This window comes from Podarcis raffonei, chromosome 13 (assembly GCF_027172205.1).
Source record: "Podarcis raffonei isolate rPodRaf1 chromosome 13, rPodRaf1.pri, whole genome shotgun sequence".
Lineage (NCBI taxonomy): Eukaryota > Metazoa > Chordata > Lepidosauria > Squamata > Lacertidae > Podarcis > Podarcis raffonei.
In genome coordinates, this window is record NC_070614.1 from 2,070,365 (window position 1) to 2,092,195 (window position 21,831).

At 43.0% G+C, this 21,831-nt stretch overlaps 1 protein-coding gene and 1 long non-coding RNA gene across 4 annotated transcripts; one reads left to right on the plus strand and one right to left on the minus strand.

The window, feature by feature from the left end:
• The first annotated feature begins 144 nt into the window (after nt 1-144).
• Nucleotides 145-18,222, plus strand: C13H7orf57 (chromosome 13 C7orf57 homolog). Of its 3 annotated transcripts, none has more exons than XM_053360968.1 (10): nt 145-269; nt 704-760; nt 2,363-2,560; nt 3,589-3,709; nt 3,866-4,022; nt 9,497-9,544; nt 10,833-10,933; nt 12,144-12,259; nt 13,238-13,388; nt 17,420-18,222. In XM_053360968.1, the coding sequence occupies exons 2-10, from the start codon at nt 706-708 to the stop codon at nt 17,460-17,462; spliced, it is 990 nt and encodes a 329-aa protein (XP_053216943.1). In that variant the 5' UTR covers nt 145-269; nt 704-705; the 3' UTR covers nt 17,463-18,222. The 3 variants fall into 3 exon arrangements, with proteins under 3 accessions (XP_053216943.1, XP_053216944.1, XP_053216945.1); XM_053360969.1 differs by lacking the exon at nt 145-269 and adding an exon at nt 290-562; XM_053360970.1 differs by lacking the exon at nt 145-269 and having other exon boundaries at nt 13,238-13,255.
• A 12-nt stretch (nt 18,223-18,234) lies between these two features.
• Nucleotides 18,235-21,150, minus strand: LOC128399477 (uncharacterized). The gene is made up of 3 exons (XR_008327230.1): nt 20,928-21,150; nt 19,516-19,604; nt 18,235-18,523 (listed from the first exon to the last, which is right to left on the minus strand). It is a non-coding gene; the product is annotated as an uncharacterized LOC128399477 (long non-coding RNA).
• Nucleotides 21,151-21,831: the final 681 nt, after the last annotated feature.

A 21,831-nucleotide genomic window follows, 5' to 3' on the forward strand; every position in this document is an offset into this window, starting at 1 on the left:
GAGACCCCCTCGCTCGCTCGCTCGCTCGCTCCCTCGCTCTCTCTCCCGGCCTCCTCGCCTCCCTCCCCCGCTCGGCCTCCCGCTCCCGGGGCGCGCGAAGCCGCCGTTGCCGGGCGACGGGATTGTTTGCGGCCTCCTCTGGGTCGCTCTCGCGGCGGCGGCGGCCTCCCGTCCCACTTCGAACTCGGCGGCGGCGCCAAGGATCGGGCCCGGCGGCGGCGGAGGGTGTCTTCCCCGGGGCGAGCTCCCTCGGCTTCGCCCGGAACCAGGCGAGAGAGGGCGACCAGGGAGGAAAGAGCCCTCCTCCTCCTCTCGCGGAGGGTCTCCAGCCGGGCGAACCGCCTTCGGCGCGGCTCCCCCGGCAGCCTTAACCGAGGCCCGTCGGAGGAGCCTCCCCCGGCTGGGTCGGGGGTGGGCGGCGTCTCCTTCGGGAGGGTCAGCGGGGAATCGGGTCGGCGGACCCGGGGATTCAGAAGGGACCCGAGTCGGGCAGCTCCGGCTGCAGCCCCGGAGCCCGTCTCTGCGGCGACGCTGTGGTGAACTTGGTTCCGGCTGCTGCGAGGTGGGCGGGAAAGTTCGCGCAAAAGCCTTTCTGCTTCAGAAATGGGGCGGGGGGGGGGGTCGGCCGGCTTGCCTGGCTTCTTCGGCAGGGATTTGGCCAAAGGCTTCCTTTTGAAAACACCCCGTTCTCCCCGCTCCGCAGGTATGAGGAATACAAATAAAGAGCCCCGTGGACCCCCAAATCGATACGCACCATGTGGCAAGTACACAGTTTATAAATGTGATGTTTCTCATGTAAAGCCTTGCAAAACTGCGCTCTTTTTTATTTTAGTGAAAATAGCTCACATTTGAATTTGATAGGACGCACAGAGCAAAGTATAATGACTGTGGATCAGTCTCTTCAGCGCAAAATAGAGGCAAGAGGCAGGTGCAGAAAATGGTGGTCCTGACACAGGACCTGCCAAGGCAGCCCCTGCCGTCCAGCCAGCCCTCAACTAGAGGCTCATGAACATCCAACGATTCTGTTTTCTATACGCCAATACTTTTTCAGTCTTAAAATCCAGCTATTACAAGTTCATTTTCTGTTTCACACAATTAAGTCCATAAGAAGTTTCCAATCCTTAATAAACGTCAGTGGTTTTTATTTAATTAATCACATTAACTTTGCCATCTCAGCTAAGTCAAATAATTTTACCAACCATTTCTCCATAGTAGGTAGGGCTGCATCTTTCCATCTTTGTGCATATATCTTTTCTTAAACTTTAGTTCGGGACTATATAATACCTTTCTCAGAACTAGATCCTGTGGTGTTTACAGTGTTTAGACATCTTCATTTTGTACAGTAAGCTCACTACTTATGCACATTTAACTTGTGTGCATTCAGCTTTACATGCTTGGCAATTTAAAAATACAAGGGGAGGCAGGCAACCAGGAGAAAAGCTCCTATTCTCTCTTGCATGCAGGGGTGCCAACTTGAATAAAATACTGGGGGAGCCCAGGTAAGCTACGCCCCACATAAATGTGGTATGCACACACCATTTGAATGGCAATGCCCATCAACTTTGGGGGGTAGTTGCCCCCTCAAATATTTTATTGGTGGGCCGAAGGGACCTTGACCCCTAGGAGTTGGCTCCTATGCTTGCACACATACACATTCTTGTGCACACTTGCTGTTGTGTCCAGGAGGGAAAAATTGACCAAGATTCTAGTTTGGAGGAGAAGACTAAAAGAGGACCAACAGAAGCAGTCATGGAGCTGCTTGGAGACAAGAAGAAACAGTTTGACTGGTGTGTTTTTGCAGTAAAGGGCAGGAAAAGAAGACCAGAAAAGCGGCAGTAAATGATGCCTTTTGGATCAATGAGGAACAGTGTAGAGCTAAAGGAGAAAGCCAGGAGCGTTACAGCAGCAGCCAAGCACCTTGCGGGGTTCACAGAAAGAGCTTGGGGGGGGTATGTGTGGCCATTGGGCTGCAGGTTGGGCTATCCTGATGTAGAGACATTTCTATCTGACTTGGTATTGAAATGCCCTTGATCTTTCTAACTGATGAACAGTACCAGGAGAGGCAGCCAGGCTTTTAATTGTGTGGGTTCCTGTTATATTAGGTCATTGGTTTTTGTAGTAATGGGGAGTAGAAGTTATATAAATTATTCTTTATAAATGTTTTTTTTTAAAAACTGGAATAGTTTCCCCGTTTTTCATTGTTTTTTATAATTATAATTATTACTTATTGAATATATATACTGCCCTATCTATACCTGGAGATCTTAGGGTGGTTCACAGAACAAAATCAAATTAAGTTTATACCACTTAATATAATACAAATCTCAAAATGTGATATTCATCTTTTTGCTTGTTAATGCAGATTGGTACTATCACGTGCCACTCAAGCGATCAGAGGAGTCTGTTAATTCTGAAGCTCAACAGCAGCCAACATCCCAGATCCCAGGTCTCGGTGATTTTGGAGATCCTCACAGTGAGATTACATTTGGGGGGCGAAGGAAGTGGATTAAAGACACTGACTCAGAATATGTAAAGCTGGCAAAACAAGGAGGCCGACCTGGTAGTTAAAATTCATATGAATCTTATGGCGATTTCAGGAGGCTTGTACATATAAATGGTCTGGAAAGTGCTATAAGAAATTTGGGGACATTGGGGAGGATAAAACACACAAAATAAGGATGTTCCACGCCACCCTGAAAGCTGTGATGTTGCAGAAATGCAGGTTCTTTTGTTTTGAAAGAACCCACCATTTTAGCAGTATTCTGTAACCTTTTGTGGCAATCTTGGTTGAATTCATACTTAACTAAAAATTCCACATTTACCTTTGAGTAAGGCCAATTGAAATCAGTGGCCTTACTTCAGAGTAAAAGTGCATTGAATCAAGCTGTAAATGCATCACCTTACCTGAAAGCAGCTATCAGAGGAAACTTGCACATTTTATTCCAAATAAGTAACAGCCTTGGGGAACAATTTTATTTGTAAATCAGCATGGAGGGGAGTTAATCCAGGCATAAATGCAGTTGCTTTTGTGTTTTTATTTCTGTATATTGGTTTGCTCTGTTAGTAAGTAGAGATCTTCTGACAAATGATTGTTTCTCTTGAATTAAAATAAAAAAAGAAGAAATCATTTGATCTGTTTCCCTTCCCTCCTTTTCTGCCTCTATTTGGATATTTTCAGTATTCTTTTTTGTAGTGTAGGGAATTGGGGAAGGCAGGCAGATTTGTGTGTGAGCCATGGTGCATGAGTGTGTGTGTGAGAGAGAAAATAAGTTTCCCTGTCTACTTAAAAAAAATTAATGCTTGAAACATTTGTTGGGAAGGCACATTGGTGGACAACCTTCTCAGGGCCAAGGACCACATTCCCTCAGGGAAATGTGATTACAGGCTGCATACTAGTGGCAGGGCCAGCACCAGGAGATCCTGTCGTAGGTCTCTGTCACCTAGTATAGTTTGCCCCTTAATCTCATGGGGAGGGATAGAATGAAGCATTTTTCATATTGTCCTCTTGTTTTAAGAATGTCCAGAAAACTAGTTATCTACTTGGTTTTTTTAAAAAAAACTTAAATAACTTTGTCTCCTTCACTTAAGACTTGTTGAGACATTTTACACCTACTCCACGGAAAGTGTCTCTGGGGTCTTATGGTGCACCTGAGTGGTATACACATCATGGCAAACCAGCAGCAGCAGCAACAGCAGCTGATGAGTCTAAGTAAGTATTCTGTCTTCATGCTAATCTCTTTTGGGTGACTAAGGAAGAGTGGAGTTGAAGAATGTTGAAAGGAAGAAAATGTCACAGCATTTGGAAGCACCTGGAACCTTTCATAACAAAATACTTCACAGTAAACGGTAAAACTGTTTTCCGCAGGCCTCGAGTTTCAGCTATGCCAGACTACATGGTCCATGAGGAGTTTAAGGCTGATCAACCTGCCAGCTATGAGCCTAAAAGAGGGCCTTTTGATTTTGATATGAAAAGTGTTTGGCAAAGAGATGCTGAAGACAAAGAGAACAAAGAGAAAAGAGAGGTATGTGAACCTCTCTTGGTTGGTGAGTGGGTCAGGACAGCAGCACCTCACGCAAATCCCAATGAACTAGCACACAATGAACTGGTGTTTTGTATTTCTCTGCCTAATTTGCAGTTGAAAATATTATTATTATTATTATTATTATTATTATTATTATTATTATTATTTGTATACCACCCTGCATCCATAGATTTCAGGGCAGATCTATATCAGGTATTGCTGTGGGTGCCAATCAAAAAATGGCCGCCATGGGGAAATGACATGGCATAACACAACACAGCCGCCATGGAGAGTGCGGCATAACACAAAATTAGAGAGTACAGTCATGGTGAAGCTTTTCCCATGTCTTTATTTCCCCACCAAAAAGGTTTCACTTATTGATTTTCTGTCTGCTAAGATGCAGAAATGCCTGTTTTCCCCCAGTGCCAACCCTAAACCAAAGCCTAGGCTGCCATCCTGCATCCACTTACCTGGGAGCAAGCTCCATTAAATAAAAAGAAACTTCTGAGTAGATTACATTATACTGTAAGTTAACTATTCAGTGAATTCTTATTGAGTGCTTGATCTCTAACTGCTGTACAGCAGGTGACATGCCTCTTTGCAAATGTTTCAAATTTTCCTTTTGAAGTTAACATCCACTCAAACATTGTTTAACAGTATTTGCAGAAAATAACCTCTAGAAACTACCTGATCTCAGATGAAGCCACCACAAACAAAATGCACCCTGGCTGCTAGGGAAAGCAAGAGGACAAACTACAGAGATTCCAGGAACTAAAAAATAAGACAGAATCAGGAAAAGTGCACTAAAGGGCAGGGTGGAAGAGCAGCTCTTTAGGACCCAGCGTTTCCGGTTATCTGGTGTCCAAACAGCTCACTTATCAGTCACAAATCCGTCTTCACTCATTGGCTAAAAACATTGATAGGCAGGAGCAGCCAGACTGGCTCATTTCATAGAATTTGTGGAAGTGTTTAAAAATGATCATATCCCCTTTGGGGGCAAGGTGCTCGATAAGTTGGTCCAGCTGCAGGCATGCTTGGAGGAAACTGATTACTTGGATCCATTCCACTCTGGTTTCAGGCCTGCCTGTGGCACTGAAACCACATTGGCCACTTGGGTTGATGACATTTGTTGGGAAAGAGATGGGAGCTTGAGTTTGCTTGTTCTGCTTGATCTCTTGGTGGCTTTCAATCCTGTTAACCGCAATATCCTTCTGGAGGAGCATATTGTCTCAGGGAGGTTGGGGCTGGGGACCTTGTGCTTCAGTGCATCCACTCCTACTTCCTGGGACATTTCTAAGAAGTAGTTATGGGAGGCTAGCATTTGGTGTCCTGTAGTGTCCCATAGGATCGCATCTTGTTTCCCATGCTATTTAACATCTATATGAGGTCTCTGGTTCTGTGATCAGGAGATTTGGAGTGGAACGTCATCAGTATGCAGATGACACCCAGTTCTACCTCTCTGTTTCATCTGAATCAGGAGAGGCAGTTGAGGTGTTAGGTGCTTGGAGGCAGTGGTTTGGATGTGGGCCATTAAACTGCAGCTGAATCCTGAAAAGACAGAGGTGTTATGTGTCCCAAGTTCTGATGTCCAGGAGGTGAGGAGATGGCTTGTTGTGGTGAGAGCAGGTCCACAGCTTGGGGGTGTTTTTTGAATTCAGTGCTGACACTGGCCTTGGTGGCTCAGGTGGCCTTGGTGACCAGGAGTGCCTTTTCCCCCAACTGTGGCTGGTTCACCAGCTACTACACCTTTTAAACAAAACAAATTGGTCACTGTACTCCATGCTGTGATAACTTCCAGATCATATTGTTGCACTCTGTTCTGTGTGGGGCTGCCCTTGAAGCAGGAGCTTCAATTAGTCCAAAGTGCAGTGGCCAGATTACTGGCTGGCGTTCTGTTTCGATCTCACATAACCCCTGTTTTAAAACAGCTGCACTAGTTGCCAGTTTGTTTCTGAGCCCATGGTGTTCACAGTGTTTATAGCTCTGATTGACTAAGGCCCCAAGCAACTTACAATCACAAAAATCAGGTGGGTCCTAAAAATATACCTCTCTGTAAGAAGAGCTCTGCTGGACAAGGCCAATGGCCCGCCCACTCCAGCCTCCTGCTGTCATAGCGGTCAACCAGATGCCTGGGAAACCAGTTATCACCCAACTTTCACCCTAAGGTCACATAATAATCACTGCCATGGGGTCTTAGGATGAAAGGTGGGTAATAAATAATAATAATAATTTTTTCTATTGAATTGTTGTTGTTGTTGTTTAGTCGTTTAGTCGTGTCCGACTCTTCGTGACCCCCTGGACCAGAGCACGCCAGGCACTCCTGTCTTCCACTGCCTCCCGCAGTTTGGTCAGGCTCATGTTTGTAGCTTCGAGAACACTGTCCAACCATCTCGTCCTTTGTCGCCCCTTCTCCTTGTGCCCTCAATACACAAGTTTATTTGCACTGAACATGAAATGTCGCCATATGATGCTGTTTCATTCAGAACCAAGCTGTGTCCTGGAACTGGAAAGAAACTATCAGCGGCTAAATTGATGTTGGCTCTGTATAGACTCCAGAATCCTTAAAACTAGACTAGTTGCAGACCCTTCCTTTACCTTCCAGCCCCAGAATGTGTTGTAGGACTTAACAACACAATCCTCATATATAATGTCTTCCATGAACTGCTGCAGATTTGGGGGCTGGGGTGCAGACACTTGTACTTTTTGTTACTTTTAGAAAAAGCTGGAGTGTGCCTACAGTTTATAGAAATCAACTTTTTTTTGGAAAAAGTATGGTATTTGGGTGCTAAAATCTACCATATGTTTTGGATAGTCGTTTTTCTGTATGTCTCTGTTCTCTATGGGTCTGGCTACCTCTCAAGATACTGTATTGTTGCCAAACTCTGTACAAGGGTTCCCGAGGGGGAGATGGCAGTTTTCATCAATTTTTGGATGCCAAGGCACCATTTTGAATCAAGATGGCAGATCAAAGCGTGACTTTGGTGTGAATTTGCCTGGTTTTTGGCGTAATGGGTCCAGACTACACCAATTTGGATGGTTCTGAAGATACTGTTGTCCCATTTGGCAGGATAGTTCCTACCTGCACCAGTTTGGATGCCTCTTGAGATATTGTCACCAAACTCTGCATCAGGGTTCCTCATATGGAGGTGGCAATATTCATCTGTCTTTGGACACCAGGTACCATTTTGAATCAAGGTGGCAGACCAAAATGTGACTTTGGTGTAACTGCTCAATTTGGTAGGATGGGCTCAAAGTACACAGATTTTTAAACCTCTGAAGATATTGTCATCCCATTTTATAGGACTTTGCCCAGTTTGGAATGACAGTTCCAACCTGCACCAATTTAGATGCCTCTTGAGATAACATCACCAAACTCAGCAAGAGAGTTCCCAAGGTAGAGGTGGTGATCTAATCCTACAGTTGGACACTGGGCACCATGTTGACTCAAGATGACAGATTGATATATGACTTTGCCCAGTATAGCATGATGGGTCCAAATTACGCGGAATTGTACACCTCTAAAGATACTATCACCCTGTTTGGTGGGACTTTGCCAAATCTGATGTGGCGTTGCCAACCAGTGCCAAGCTTAGATGCCTTTGAAGAGATAGTGTCAGCACGATCGTTCCCAAGGTGGAGGAGGTGGTCTATGTTTAGATGCCAGATGACATGTTGAATCAAGATTAACCAAATTAACGTTAAGTAAACATTAGCTCCCTTTGATTTGGGGCTGGGTCAAGCATTCCCCAGGCAAGGGTGAAGCCCGGGTGGGTAAGTGGATAGTTGTGCACAGCTCTAAAACTCACTAATTACACTATCCTTTGAAAAATCACAATATTTTGGGGTTTCTTCAGATTCCTGGGAAGTGCCAGGCACTTCCCACTCATGAAGAATATAGTGTGAAATAATCCCTTTGAAGGGTGTAAATTTCTTATGAAAATTGGTTGAGGTTCCTGCATTGCAGGGATTTGAACTAGATTACCCGGGGGGGGGGGAGGTGGCGTTCCAACTCATTCTGTGATCCTGGTTATGACTTAAGATGCTTTTTGTATCATTGTAATTAAGCTGACAGACTAATAAAATCATTATCAGGTTGGTTGGTTTTTTAATTTTCCTGCTTAATTTATACAAATTTTGTGAAACTAAGACCTTGACTAAATGGGAAAGAGATTTCTCTGTTCAGGGATAGCTTCTTGTGCACTTTGAGGACATTCATGGCAACAGCAGGACTGGGGAAGAAGTGAAGCAGGTGAGATTTTTGCTCCTCACCAGCATCCTTCCTTAGTAACATCGAACCATAATTTGGCATAGCACCACATGCAAACCAGGTCATAGTATCTTAATTTGGTGCATTTGTCTCCCAGCTCTTTTAAGGATCCCTCTGAAGTAATATTGGGCACAATTCAGCCAAAATGAAGCATAGTAGTTGATTTCAGTAGCAAAGTTGTTTTGATTAAAACCTCTCCCACTGAACTGGGTGAAATTAACTTTGAATGGATAGTGTGGCTTTTGTCCTTCAACAGGAATCACATATAAACATAATTTAATTGCCTGATGGCCAACCCTTATGGCTAAACCTTGAGAAATAACTGCTGAAATCTTGGATTTAAATTTCATTAGCTTTGTGAAACTTTCATTTTATATATCTTCTCAGAAGCAAGTCCCATTGGGTGTAATGGGCCTAACTCTCAGATAAGTACATTACTGGATTGCAGTCATAAACTATTTTCAGATACCTGCTTATTTAGAGTTATGGGTTTTAATTGTTTTGTCAGGATATAAGAAATACTAGCCAGGAGTACTGTTTAAAGTTCAGCCTCCTTAGTTTATTCTATCAGGGAAAAGTGTGTTGGTTCCAGTTAAAGAAATAAATCCTTAAGGACATATCACAGTACAAAAACATTTTAATCCCAGAGGGTTCTTCTCAGGTCTCATTAAAAACATGGAAGCCTCTTGTGCATTCTAGATCAGGTTACTCAAGTGATTGTAGATCCATTCTTTTCAGCTTCCAGAATATATGTTCTTTTTTTCTGAACATTAATGTTTCTTTGGGAGTGTTTTCAGGAACACTGGTTATCTTTTTATATTATTATTAAAGCTTCCATACTCTGTTTCTAAAGAGTATGGAACTAGATGTAAAATGGGATAATCAGGAACAAAGGGATCTGTTGAAGGTTACCTTTTAAAAAAAAATTAAAAGCAGTATCAGAATCTTGCTGGAGCTGTGGCTCAGAGAGGAGACATAATATTGTGTACATCATTTTCATGATTTAAATTTTACCTCACTCCCCCCCCAGCAGAAAGGTTCTATTCTTTCTGAAATGAAGTTTGTACGGAGGCAAGTCAGGTAGTATACAGTTTATGTGACCAAGCTGATCATTTTTGTAAAACATTAAACAATTTCTTAATCTCTTTTCTGTTATCTTTAAGATCTATTACTTAAATTATTATTTTTTTTAAAAAAATCCAAACAGGAAAATGGAGTACAAGTTGAGGGCTCTCCAGGCAGCACAAAAGAAGAGGTGAGTTTTTCTGAAACTAGAATTGGAGTTGATAAAAGACAGAGGGAAAATCTCAAATTGACCAGACTAAGCCAAGAAACAGGTATTTGGCGATTCCATCAGCACATCATTGCAAAATCTTTCTCCAAGTTACTGTTGTGGTCTCCCCTCCTTTTAAAAGTCAGTGTTGATTCCTGGATGCATTTGTATTTTTAGTAGTCTTCTAGCCAGCTTCAAAGTTTCAGATTCTGGTAAAGAATAAAACTGGTTAGCATGAAAAGCTTTTTTAGTACTGTTCCAATCAATGCTCTTTTAGTATTCCAATCAGCCTGACTAAGGAGTTGACTCTGTGGTGGAGGGGCTGGGATGGGCACGTGTAAGCTCATGTTCCACTCATGATCTCTTACCTTGGTTAATAAATTCTGAAGTTTCTGTATGCATCACCCTGTGTGTACTCAAGTTTTGTCATTCTGAAGTATGCACCTGCTCGAAAATGTGAGCTTTTTCTTAAAACCTGAGACTAAACTTGACAAGATTTTAAATGCGTTCTTGTATTTAACATGCAGGATGGTAATCGTAACTGGAATCACAGCAGGTTTATAAAGCAATTTTAACTCTCTGCCTTCCTCCCGAGGAAAACCCCTCCTCTGGTATTTGCTTTGTAGGGTGAGGAGGAAATCCTAAATTGTCACCAATGGGGGATTTCCTTCCAAATCTGCACACAAAATTTAAAGAGGCATATAACAGCATGGGCAGTTTGGCCCTTATATTTTAAGATAAAGCTTACAATTTTAGCATTCAAATGGCACATACCACTGGTAATCAGAACTTGAATAAACACAGGTAGTGCAGACACAACATTGCAAATGTGAACTTGCACACATGCTCCTTCCAGCACCTTCTCACTTCAGTGTACATATTTTAAACCTGCACGTTAAAGGTGCACCTAACAGAAACCAAGCAACCTTAACCACCCTTTGAAAGTAATGCTAAGGGTCAATCTACATGTTCTGTTATAACAGATTTAAATTGGGTTTATAGCATATGGGGAACGGGTCCAGTCTTGATCAGCCAACTCAAAAGTTCTAGTCATCACATATCAAACTTTTTTATTTCTCAGCCTAGACAGATCAGATTACTTTGAGTGACAACATCACAAAAACAGGAGCCTAATACAGAAGCCATGTACAGATTGCTACAGAATATATAATCCAGGGAATATTCTTTCTTTTTAGCTGTTATTTCAACCTGTTTTGATCATAGGTATATGTATGTCCATTACTGAATTAGCATTATCTTTTTTACACAGATAAAGCTTCCTGCTATAACGCCAAGATACCCACACAGAACACCACAACCTATTGCAACTAAAGAATTTCATGGAGGAAACCGACTCTACTTCCCTCCAATGTTAGCTAAATATAATTGCTGTGTTTTAAATCCAGACCTTACAGATGGATGTGCAAGTACTCAACTTGCCAGTGTAAAGCTGTGCATAAAATTGTTACCCTTTGCTCCAGTTCAGTTTGCTGTATGAATTAGTGTATTGCATCATAGTGATGGCTATATGCTGATCTTAACAATAAGCATATAATCACAATAAGATATAGTTGGTAGGCATTGGGGAGGCAGTATGCACACTTTTTAAAAAAGTGTAGTTTATTAAAAACTACCCTAGATTATCATATGTACACTGTATCAGTTATTTGTCAGTGTACCAGATGAGAAGCCTCGTTGGATGTCATGTTACATGACTGGTAATCTGGAACAGGTGGAAATGGAGACCAGAGTACACCTTGCTTTATTTTGGGAACATATTCAAGGGCGTAGCACAGGTTCTCTGCACCCAGGATGCGTGTGTGTGTGTGCTGGGGCGGGGGCAAAGTGTGGCTGCGCGAGCCCAAGCCCTCACCGCTCACCGAGCCACAGTGGTCTGAGCTGGCAGCGAGTGAGGCAAGGGGAGGGAGAAACGCTCAAAGCCAGCTCACAGTGAGGGCAGACCAGCAGTGGTTGCCAGAGGCTCTCACCTCTCCTTGGTGGGTGGTGCTGCTGCTGCTGCCATCCTCCTCCCTCTTAGCCAGCTATGAGGAGAAGGAGGTGCTGCTGCTGCTGCAGCCCTGAAGACCCAGCCAGGGCACAGCTTGGTGAGGGAGGGAGCCTGTCGTGGGGGTGCCTGGTTGTGCCATCTTGTGCCCTCTCAGTAATGCATGCCCCCCCCCCCATGCTATGCTCCTGATATCATTTGGGATTGCTGTAGGCTTGACGTCTTTCAATCACATAAGTTACTTGTCTTAGTCATTCATATTTACCAGTAGTTCCTGTTTTGACTGGGGTTACTTGAAACAACTTTTTCTTCACTGCTGGATGTTGAGAAGGTGTGCATCAATGTATGTTGTCCCTATGTGAAGATTTGCACGTGGATCTGTTTTACCAGCTGGCCTTCAAAGCTGGTTATACAGCTGGCATACTTCTACTAGAGGCCTTTTTGCCACAAAGCCAGAATGCTTCTAATACCAAAGGAAGCTTCAAAAACACTTTTTAATATATCATAGTAAAGAAAAAGAAAGATGGGTACCAGTTTTGATAAAAGGCTTGCTTCTTGTTTGGTGTTCTCGTATAGGCCTGCTCACAAAAAAAACGAACCTGTAAACTTCAGCAAACTGATCAGCAGTGGTTATGGAGATGAGTGGCTTCAACAGCGTGATGACTGGGAGAAAAAGAACTCGCAGCCTAATGGTAACATCTTAGACTTTAAAAAAATAGGCAGTATTTACTGACCTATGTCTTTCTTTGTAACGTAGACCTATGGAAATATGTGTATTAATCCCATAAAACATTCCAGTAGATATATGGAAATTGGGCTTCAATTCATAGCTTATTCATTGTATTGCCTACAGACCCGGTATATTGTTTATTCGGGACAAGTTTTTGGGATTTTGTTTCTGTTCAGATAGAGTGTTGTTGTTTAGTCGTTTAGTCGTGTCCGACTCTTCGTGACCCCGTGGACCAGAGCACGCCAGGCACTCCTGTCAAGAAAACATGGAGTTTTCTTGGCAGGAATACTGGAGTGGCTTGCCGGTTCCTGCTCCAGGTGGATCACGTTTGGTCAAAACTCTCCACTATGACCTGTCCATCTTGGGTGGCCCTGCACGGCATAGCTCATAGCTTCTCTGAGTTATTCAAGCCCCTTTGCCACGGCAAGGCAGTGATCCATGAAGGGGTCAGATAGAGTAGAGCTAACTTAATCTGCATTCATTCTGCAGTTTTTGTAGAGCATATAGAAAAAATAAACTACTTGGGTGGTGTATGTTATACACTAAACCTTTACACAATTTTATATGTAACTTCTGTAAACTCCAATGGAAATTGCTTCCAGGGAAGCATGTACTGGACTTTAGTCTGACATCAGACATCATTGCTTATGCCAAATGATAATTCCACTTAAAGATGCAAGGTAGCATGGGATAAATGGCACCCAAATATAATATTTATTTTAAAATGCTCCTTTTGAAAAGACTTGCCTTCTAATAAGATAATAGCATTTACAGAATGAAGCCTGTGCAAATATCCTATTGTATTCAAAAGCTTTTGGACACCTTTTTAGCTCATTTGCCCCCTAACAAATACCTTGTAAGACTATTAAAGCAACCGAGGCTTATTTTATGACATGAATGCATATTAAATAAAGAATTCCTTTTCTGTTGTTTTTTACAGATTCTCTTCTTCCTCCAAGTGAGTACCAGAAGAAAATAGAAAAGAGGCAGAAAGCTAGGAAACACACATTGTCATACAAAAGAAAACCTAGATCTCAATCTGGACTTGAAATGGGGGCCCAGCCTAAGAAGCCATTCTTCAACCTCAGAATGTATGCCACCCAAAGCACTATCCTACCAGCCCATTTCTGCCTTAACAGATCTAAGAATTATTCATTTCCAAACATATACAGTCTTTTTCTTTAATTGTCAATAGAATTTAACAGTGAAGGAAAGTAACCTTTTTAAACGTAAAGCTTATTACAAATGTTTTTAATATGAATTTTTACTTCTAGCTTAATTAATTAATTGGGGAAAAAACCTTTTGCTTTGTATAGAGCAGTGGTTTGTTTCTCTTTCCCACCCATCCACTGTTATCCACGGGCAGAGATCTCCTTCGGTGTCCCGGGGTGGGCGCTCTCATAAATTCTGCAGCAGCCTCTCCTGCCACTCCTCAACACCTCACACTTTCCTTAAGTTCACTTCCCCCAAGTCTTTGCAATTGGGTATTAGCAGACCTAGAAGAAAATATTTTCTTCTCAATTTTTATTCTTTGGCATATCCAAATAGAGGGCAGTAACACTGCATTTATTTTAAATTGGTTGAAAGTTTTGCTTTGGAAATGCATAATAAAATACAATGATACATTCTACACAAGGTCCCCAATCATGAGAGGGAAATCAGCATATATGCAGTGATGCTTACCTCATTTTTTTCTGCACTGCATCACTGGCTGATTTTAAAAACACTAGAAGCATAGAATTGTAGAGTTGGAAGCGACCCAGGGGATCATCTAGTCCAGGCATGGCAAACTTGGCCCTCCAGCTGCTTTGGGACTACAACTCCCATCATCCCTAGCTACCAGGACCTGTGGTCAGGGATGATGGGAATTGTAGCCCCCAAACAGCTGGAGGGCCAGGTTTGGCCATGCCTGATTCTAGTCCAACCCCCTGAGTAGCTGCTTGCAATGCATTGTGGGATGCTGCTGTTTGGAGAAACAAAGTCCTACAGCACTTGCTTATTTTCCACTTGTGCCTCACTGGATGAGGCCATTATGCAGAAGGCTGCAAACTCAAGAAGAATCTAGAGTTCATGATGTAATGCACATACACAATAGTAGGGCTGAAAGGCGTATGTAGTTCAAGTGTTTCCATGTATATAGAATTTATCACATCCAAACTGTTTCTTAGAACTTAATTCCACATTTCAGAAGCTCACAGGTAGGAAGGTTATATTTGTGTTGTGGTGTCTGTAGAGAATGGATCAAGCATAGTTAAGATATCCACAGTGATTTCCAAAGGGACCATGTATGTGCTATGTTGGAGAAGGTAAGAAAAGGCAAGAAAACTGATTAGCCAGGATGGCTGAGACAAGGGGAGAGTTGTTCTATGGAGTTTATTAAACTTGTTCATGCAGCTGAGGTCTACTAAAGCAAAGCAGAATACTTTTAGAAAAGGACAATAATCCAAATTAGGACAATGAACTCTTGTGTGTCAGAATAACAACTCTGTTATATACCTCAATTATTACATAAAACCCCTCATTTTAAAAATTATGCTGCAATCCCATTCAGCCAATGTTTCTTTATATTTCTGAGCAGGCATGCATGGGATTGCACTGTGACGCTCTAGTCCTGTACACTTACCTAGAAGTAGGATCCACTGACAGCAGGTTTGTTTTTCCTAAGTAAAGGTGCACAGCATTACATGCCATGACTAGAATCATACACCCGGCCTAGGAATTTAGTTTAAAGGTATCCATAATCTACCTGCACACATGGGATGCCGTGTGCTTGGCAGGCTAATGGACCCCACATCAGCACCATCTCCATTGGTTCATGTGTGCTGCTTAAACATGGAATTTACTATTCTAGGACAGTATTTCCATAGATTTGGGGGGGGGGGTAATGTGGAAGTCATCAATGTAATAGAATACTGAGGATATAAAAAAGTGTATTTTTGTTATTTTAAAGAACTTCAGTACTACCATTTAGAACAGACCTCACATGCAATTCATCAAAACCGTTACTAGAACAATAAACAGAGTAATAAAACCCTATTTCCATCTAACCATAAAACTGACTAAAACAAGCCCTGCTCAAAGAGCCCCAATTATCTAGCATTCCAATTTAAACTCCAAATGCCTTTCTAAACAGATGTGACTTTGAAGCTAGTTTAAGTGAAATTGGGGAGGGCATCTCCCCAAGGATTGAATTCCATAGGTAAGGGGCCAGGGCAGAGAAGACCCTGTTTCTTATGACCGCCAAACTAATACATTTTACTGTAGGCATCTCAACAGGGTCTCCATATTGCTGCAGGTGGTCCCTAAGGTAACCTGGTCCCATGCCATTTAAAGCAGGGGCAGTTAACCCTTTTCGGGCCAAGGGCCACATTGGCCCATGGTCATCCTTCCAGGGGCAAAAGTTGGTGTGGTGAGCACTGGATTTCTCAGTACTGCCTTCCAAAAGACTTTCCCGCCAACTCTGCACTATTTTAAAGCATTTTTAATCATGCATTATTACATACAGATACAGGCTGCAGGTTTGCCACCACTATTTTAGAGCTTCCTTGGCAATCACCAGCACTTTGATTTGGACTGGGAACAAACTAGCAGCCACTGTAGCTGGCACAATATTGATGTCACATAACTGATTGCTTGGCCCCCACAAATAGATGGGTAGCCACATCTAAAACAGCGCTTGAATAACTATAGGAGATTATCCAGAAAGGGTAACAACAGGCTTATCAACCTAAGCTGGTTAAAGGCTCTTCTGGATACCACATCTAATTCCCTGTGTTAGCAGAGAGCCCAGAAACACACCCGAGGTGCACACCTGAACCTTCAGGGGAAGAAGTGCAATTCTAGTATCTGAAGCTGCAACCAACAGCGCTTGCATTTCATTTCTTTTATTGATTTGGTTGCATTTATGAATTGCTTCCTATGTAATCTCTTGAAGTGGTTTAACACTAAAAGCACCAACAAGAAAAATATACAAAAAAACCATATACGGTATGGTTGCATCTTATGAGGGGGCGGGGTACATTCTGGGGTGGTGCATATATGCAAAAATGGGCCGGCTGCCCCACCAGCCTTACCTTCCAGAGCTGGTGTGCTGAGCAGGCCTTTCTAATGGTTGATGTTTTGTTGTGTTCTTTAGATTTTGTTGGAGTGGCAACCCAGTCAGATGGGCATCATATGTTGTTATTTTGTGACCCTTGGGGTCCCTTCCAACTCTACAATTCTATGCTTCTACCTCCCTACCCTCAAGCAAAGATTACTTTTAAACTCTCCAGATTGCTTAACAGACAAGTCTTCCTCAGCAGGCAGGCTCTAGGATGCTCTCAGGGCCTTCCAGGTTTCCATGCAAGAGCACCCCATATTTCATTTGACAGTCATTTAGATATTTGAAGCTGGCTGTCATAACTTCTCTCAGTCTCCTCTTTCCCAGGCTAAACATATCCAACTTGCTCAACTATTCTTCAGCAGGTTTGGCTTCTAGACCCTTGATCATATTGGTTGCCCTCCTCTGCACACCTTCCAGCTTGTCAATATCCTTCTTAAATTGTAGCACCCAGAACTGGACACCGTATTCCTGGTGTGGTCTGACCAAGGCAAAATAGAGCCGGACTATTACTTTCCTTGATCTGGACACTATACTTCTGTTGATGCAGCCTGGAAGAGCATTGGCTTTTTTTGTTGCTGCATCACATTTTAGACTTATGGTCATCTAAGACCCCTTGTTGTTGTTGTTTAGTCGTGTCTGACTGTTCGTGACCCCCTGGACCAGAGCACACCAGGCACTCCTGTCTTCAACTGCCTCCTGCAGTTTGGTCAAACTCATGTTAGTGGCTTCGAGAACACTGTCCAACCATCTCGTCCTCTGTCGTCCCCTCCTCCTAAGACCCCTAGAATGTACTATTAAAGCAACACTGTTCACACTGAAAAGGAAATTAGAAAGAGGAAGGGCAGTCCAAATGTACAAGGAGCAACCCAATTTCATTGCTGTTAGTTCATTTTAATATTACACAAGCAGGGCCATCCTTCATTGACCTCAGAGAATCTTTTTTGTACAAGAAAGAAATTGATATTTAATGTCTTTGAGTGAGAAAAAATGCTCATTTTTCTGTCACCTCTTGTTTTTCAGATTCAGAGACATCCCAGCCAGAATCAACACAAACAGACAATGAGTAAAAGCAGATACTTCATAGAATTGTCAAAATTCTCACTATTTCAAAACAGCACTGAGTGCAGAAGACTATAATAGAGCTTAGGAAGCAGGCTTCAATAATTATACGTTGATGTGTTAGATTATGTGTCTTTTTAACCAGGATATTTAAACAATGGACCACATTCATTCCTGTTGGTTTTTCTGTTTGTTTCAGTAAGTTTGCAACTGACATGAGTTTGGTCCAATAATCTACCCCGTAAGTTTAAAGCCTGGATGCTTGCTTCTGCTGTTAATGCCTCCGTCTGTATCTGAACCTGCTTTCTGCTTCTACTTTTCACCCACTTCTACCAAGGTTTGCCTTGTAACCTCATGTTCTAAAGCTTCGTGGGCTGCTTGAGAGTTGGTGAACAGTAGCATCTCTGCAGTCCTGGGACCTGGTTAATGGATGCTTTGCTATGGGGTTGCACTACTGAAGAGAGTGTGCAGTGGAACAAAACACTTGAGACCAGTTTGAGCAACATAAACTTTGCAAAGCTGAGTCTTTATTTTTCTGCTTCCAAGTGTTGAATGGGGTAAGTAAAAAGCCAGATTGTTGTGATGTTTTATATATTTTGAACTTGTATGTATATTGGCATTGAGATTATTATTCAGGAGGTTGAATTGAAATGATCGTTTTCAACACCATTCTCATTTTGTTCTTATGTATACCTCACATCATATAAACTTGCATATATACTTGGAATTCTGTTTGAATAAACATCATAAGAGAGTGATAACAATTGCCTTTTAACTATTTCTTAAAACATTAAAGTGGTTTTTTATCGACTAGGCACATTAGCCAAGACAATTTATGTTACAACAGCAAAGGACAAAATTATGATGCAAAATCTACTCAAAAGTTACATTTCACCTAAAACAAGGAGCATATCAAATGAGAATATCACATAGCTTCTGGAGTCCTTGAGTCCTGTGTCTGGTTCTGGGAGCCACAATTTAAGCTAGACTGTGTGCAGAGGAGGCAACCAGGAGTCTGGAAAGCAAGCCCTATGAGGAACAGTTGAGGAATTGGGCGTGTTGAGCCTAGAGAAGAGAGGAGATATGGTAGTCATCTTTAAACATCCAAAAAGTTGTCCCATGGAAGATGGAGCAAGCTTTATTTATGTTGCTCTGGAGAGTAGGACCCAACCCAATGGATTCAGGTTACAAGAAAAGATTCTGACTAAACATTGGAAAGAACTTTCTGATGGGAATAACTGTTTGACAATGAAACAGACACCCTCAGAAGACTGTGGACTCTCTTTCATTGGAGGTTTTTATGCAGAGGTTGAACTGTCATCTTTTGCGGATGCTTCAGTTGCAGTTTGATGACTCAAGTTCTCTTCCAATTCTACAATGTGATGTTTCTCTAATAGCTGGTGCAGTAGTGAGTGACACAACTGGTTTTATATGTCCAGACCATTTTTCAATGGTCAGCAACCTGGCTATCAAATTCTGCACAAGCTTTAGTTTCTTAACAGGGTCAGATTTAGGAGTGTGAGTGCGCATGCACTGGGCGCTGAGCCGAGGGGGGCACCATCTCAAAGCCAGGTAAGCGAGGCACTGGGATTTGGGAAGGAGGCATGAGCCCTCAGGCCTCCTTCCCCAAGCCATTAGCGCTTTCCCAGCCAGGTGCCTCCTACCCAAAGCCAGGCGCTCCCTTACCTGCCTTTGGGAAGGCTGGGCAGGGGCACCAGTTTTTGGCCTCGCACAGGGTGCCATAGTACCCAAGTCCACCACTGTTCTTCATCTTCAGAGGCAGCCCTATGTATAATGCATTGCAATAATCTAGCCTGGAGGTTACTAAAGCACAGCTAGCAGATGTTAGGCTGTCTCTGTCCAGAGAAGGGTGAAGCAGAGCTGCCAGTAGCAGCTGATGGAAGGTGCTCTGTACTACTGAGGCCACTTGAGGCCCAAATTGCAGCAATGGACCTGGGAGTACCCCCAAGCTATGCACCTGCTCCTTCAGAGGGAGTATAACCCCATTCAGAGCAGGGCTCATCCCAGTCATCTGGTTTAGGGAACCGCCCACTAACAATCTTGTTTGGACCAGGCTTCAGTTTATTGGCTCTTATGTGATTCATTACTAAGGCAAGACATTGGTCCAGAATATCCACTGCTGCACCTGCAGGTGTAAAAGAAGAGTAGAGTTGTGTGTTACCAGATGATTGCTGGCAGCATGCTTCAAATCTCGGGTTGGCCCCCATTCAGTGGTTTCATGTAGATATTGAACATCATGGGGGATAAAATTGAACACTTGCAGAACCCCACAATGAAGGCTCTACGGGGCTGAAAAGCACTTTCAGAGCATCAGCCTCTGAAAATGACCTTCCAGGCAGGATTGGAACTACCACAGAGTGTTGCCATCCACCCCCAGTTCAGGCAGCTACAATAGGAGGATACCATGTTCAAGGATACTGGAAGCCACTGAGTGACACACTCCTGACAAAAGTCATTATATGAAGCAGCCAAGGCAGTTACGAGGTCAAAACTGGACTAAACCCACGATTGAAATGGAAAATGGAATGCAACATGGAATAACTCAATAATTTTTTTCTTACTTAGTAACTGGTTTGTTGCTATTGCTTTATCATACGATGGCTATGCATCATAGCTGATTATACATTTTAATTTAAAATTTATAATGAAATATTAAACTAGAGGCACTTATTCCTTTCTCCAAAACCTTCATCTCCAAGACCATTTTTACATAGCTTGCCATTTAAGAACTGAGTTGTGCTGCAGGATGGTGTATCAGCCACTAGCATATGAACATTTCTAAGATAAGAAAATGTCTTTATAGTATTTGCTCACCGGACATGCAAAGACTGAACAAGCAAAGCCAGTCTTGACACAGCTGGGACTCCGCCTCAGGGCCATGTGGAGAGTGGCAGGTGATGGGGGCAGCAGCAAACAAATGTTAGGACCTCTGCAGCATCCTTTAAAAAATATAGTCAGAGGAGCTGGCTGAGCAGGTACCTGTTTGCAGATGTTCATTTAGCTTCTTCTCAAACAATGCTTTATTCTAAACCAGCTTCAGTCTGATTTGAGAACTAGCTATAGTCAACTGGCAGTTGAAGCCCGGATTTCCCACAGGTGGGTGGTCTTTCATGTCCCCCGCATTGCCTATGGCAAAATTGGGCGGGGGGAGATGGTAATAATGATGATGATGTTTCTGTCTCTACCCAGCTCTCTCTCCCAGTAAAAAGACAATCCAAGATACTTGCTTGCACCCACAAAGGGAGGGAGCCAATGTGTCTCTGTGCCCCTCTGTAAAATGCTTTCCCATTAAAAACAGACATCCCATTTCAACAGCATTCTAGGACTGCTTTGTAGCATATGCAACAGTGAGTTTTTCAGTGTGATCCTAACCATGTCCTACTCAAACACAAAGCCTATTAAATTCAGTTGGACTTTCTCCCAGATAAATGGGAATAGGATTGCTTACCTCCATTACTTGAGAAGAAAGCCTGTTGAACGCATTGAAACTTACTTCTGCACCGTGGGCTGTGATCTTATGCATTCACATTTACTTGGAAGGAAGATGACAGCCGTATGGAGTTTGGGATGAGTTTGGGGCAGGGAAACCAGTCAGTCAATTCACATCAGGTTAAGACATGATCCCCACTTCCTCCCCACCCACAGGTGTGGGCAGACAGCGTGGAAACCTGAAAAAGCAGTGATGGACCCAACAATGTTCAGGCTCAAACTGAAACACGGCGGGGGAAGAAACCTGATCTCCCTGTTTTAAGCTGGTAATGCCAGCTCTTTCTCCGACCAAATTAAAATCTGATTGCCTCTTTTTGGACGCTCGCTCAGAGGCAGCCTGTAGAAGTGTCCTGCATTCCTGCTCGGCCTTCATTTCCCTGCCAGGGGACGAGGTGGTTGTGCTTCGAGGGAGCGCGTTGGAAGGGCCGCACTGGCTGACCCGCACCTGCCCCCCCATGTGTTCTTTCAGTGCCTGGGGGTTGTCTGAATGCCTGCTATGTTTCTAACTGCTTGCCACCGAACTGGAAAATGTTCAACCACTTATGCTGGGGCGGGACATTGTCTGCCCAAAATAATCCAGCTAGCCTTTTCACAAGTAAATTATAGGAATGTAGTTTCACAATTGTCTAGGAAGTTTATTCCGCTGATCATCTTACATTTTGCCTAATCTCTAGATCGTTACTTAATATTTGTGATCACAGCTGATAGTAATATAACTGTTAAATGGTTTTTTCTGTTGAAGAAATTTTAGTTTCTTTAGAGGATGTTTGCTAGTTAAAGGGATTGCGGCAGTGATCTCTGGTGTCACTTTGTGTGGTGTTATTTCAGAGTTTCCCCCGTTGCGTCTTTCAGTGCTTCCGGCA

Excerpts from the sequence above, each read along its gene's own strand:
- C13H7orf57 (XM_053360968.1), top strand. The coding sequence starts at position 706 with ATGAGGAATACAAATAAAGAGCCCCGTGGACCCCCAAATCGATACGCA. Across the intron at positions 2,561-3,588 it reads AAAACAAGGAGGCCGACCTG|ACTTGTTGAGACATTTTACA; the intron begins GTAGTTAAAATT and ends CCTTCACTTAAG. Across the intron at positions 13,389-17,419 it reads CCATTCTTCAACCTCAGAAT|ATTCAGAGACATCCCAGCCA; the intron begins GTATGCCACCCA and ends CTTGTTTTTCAG.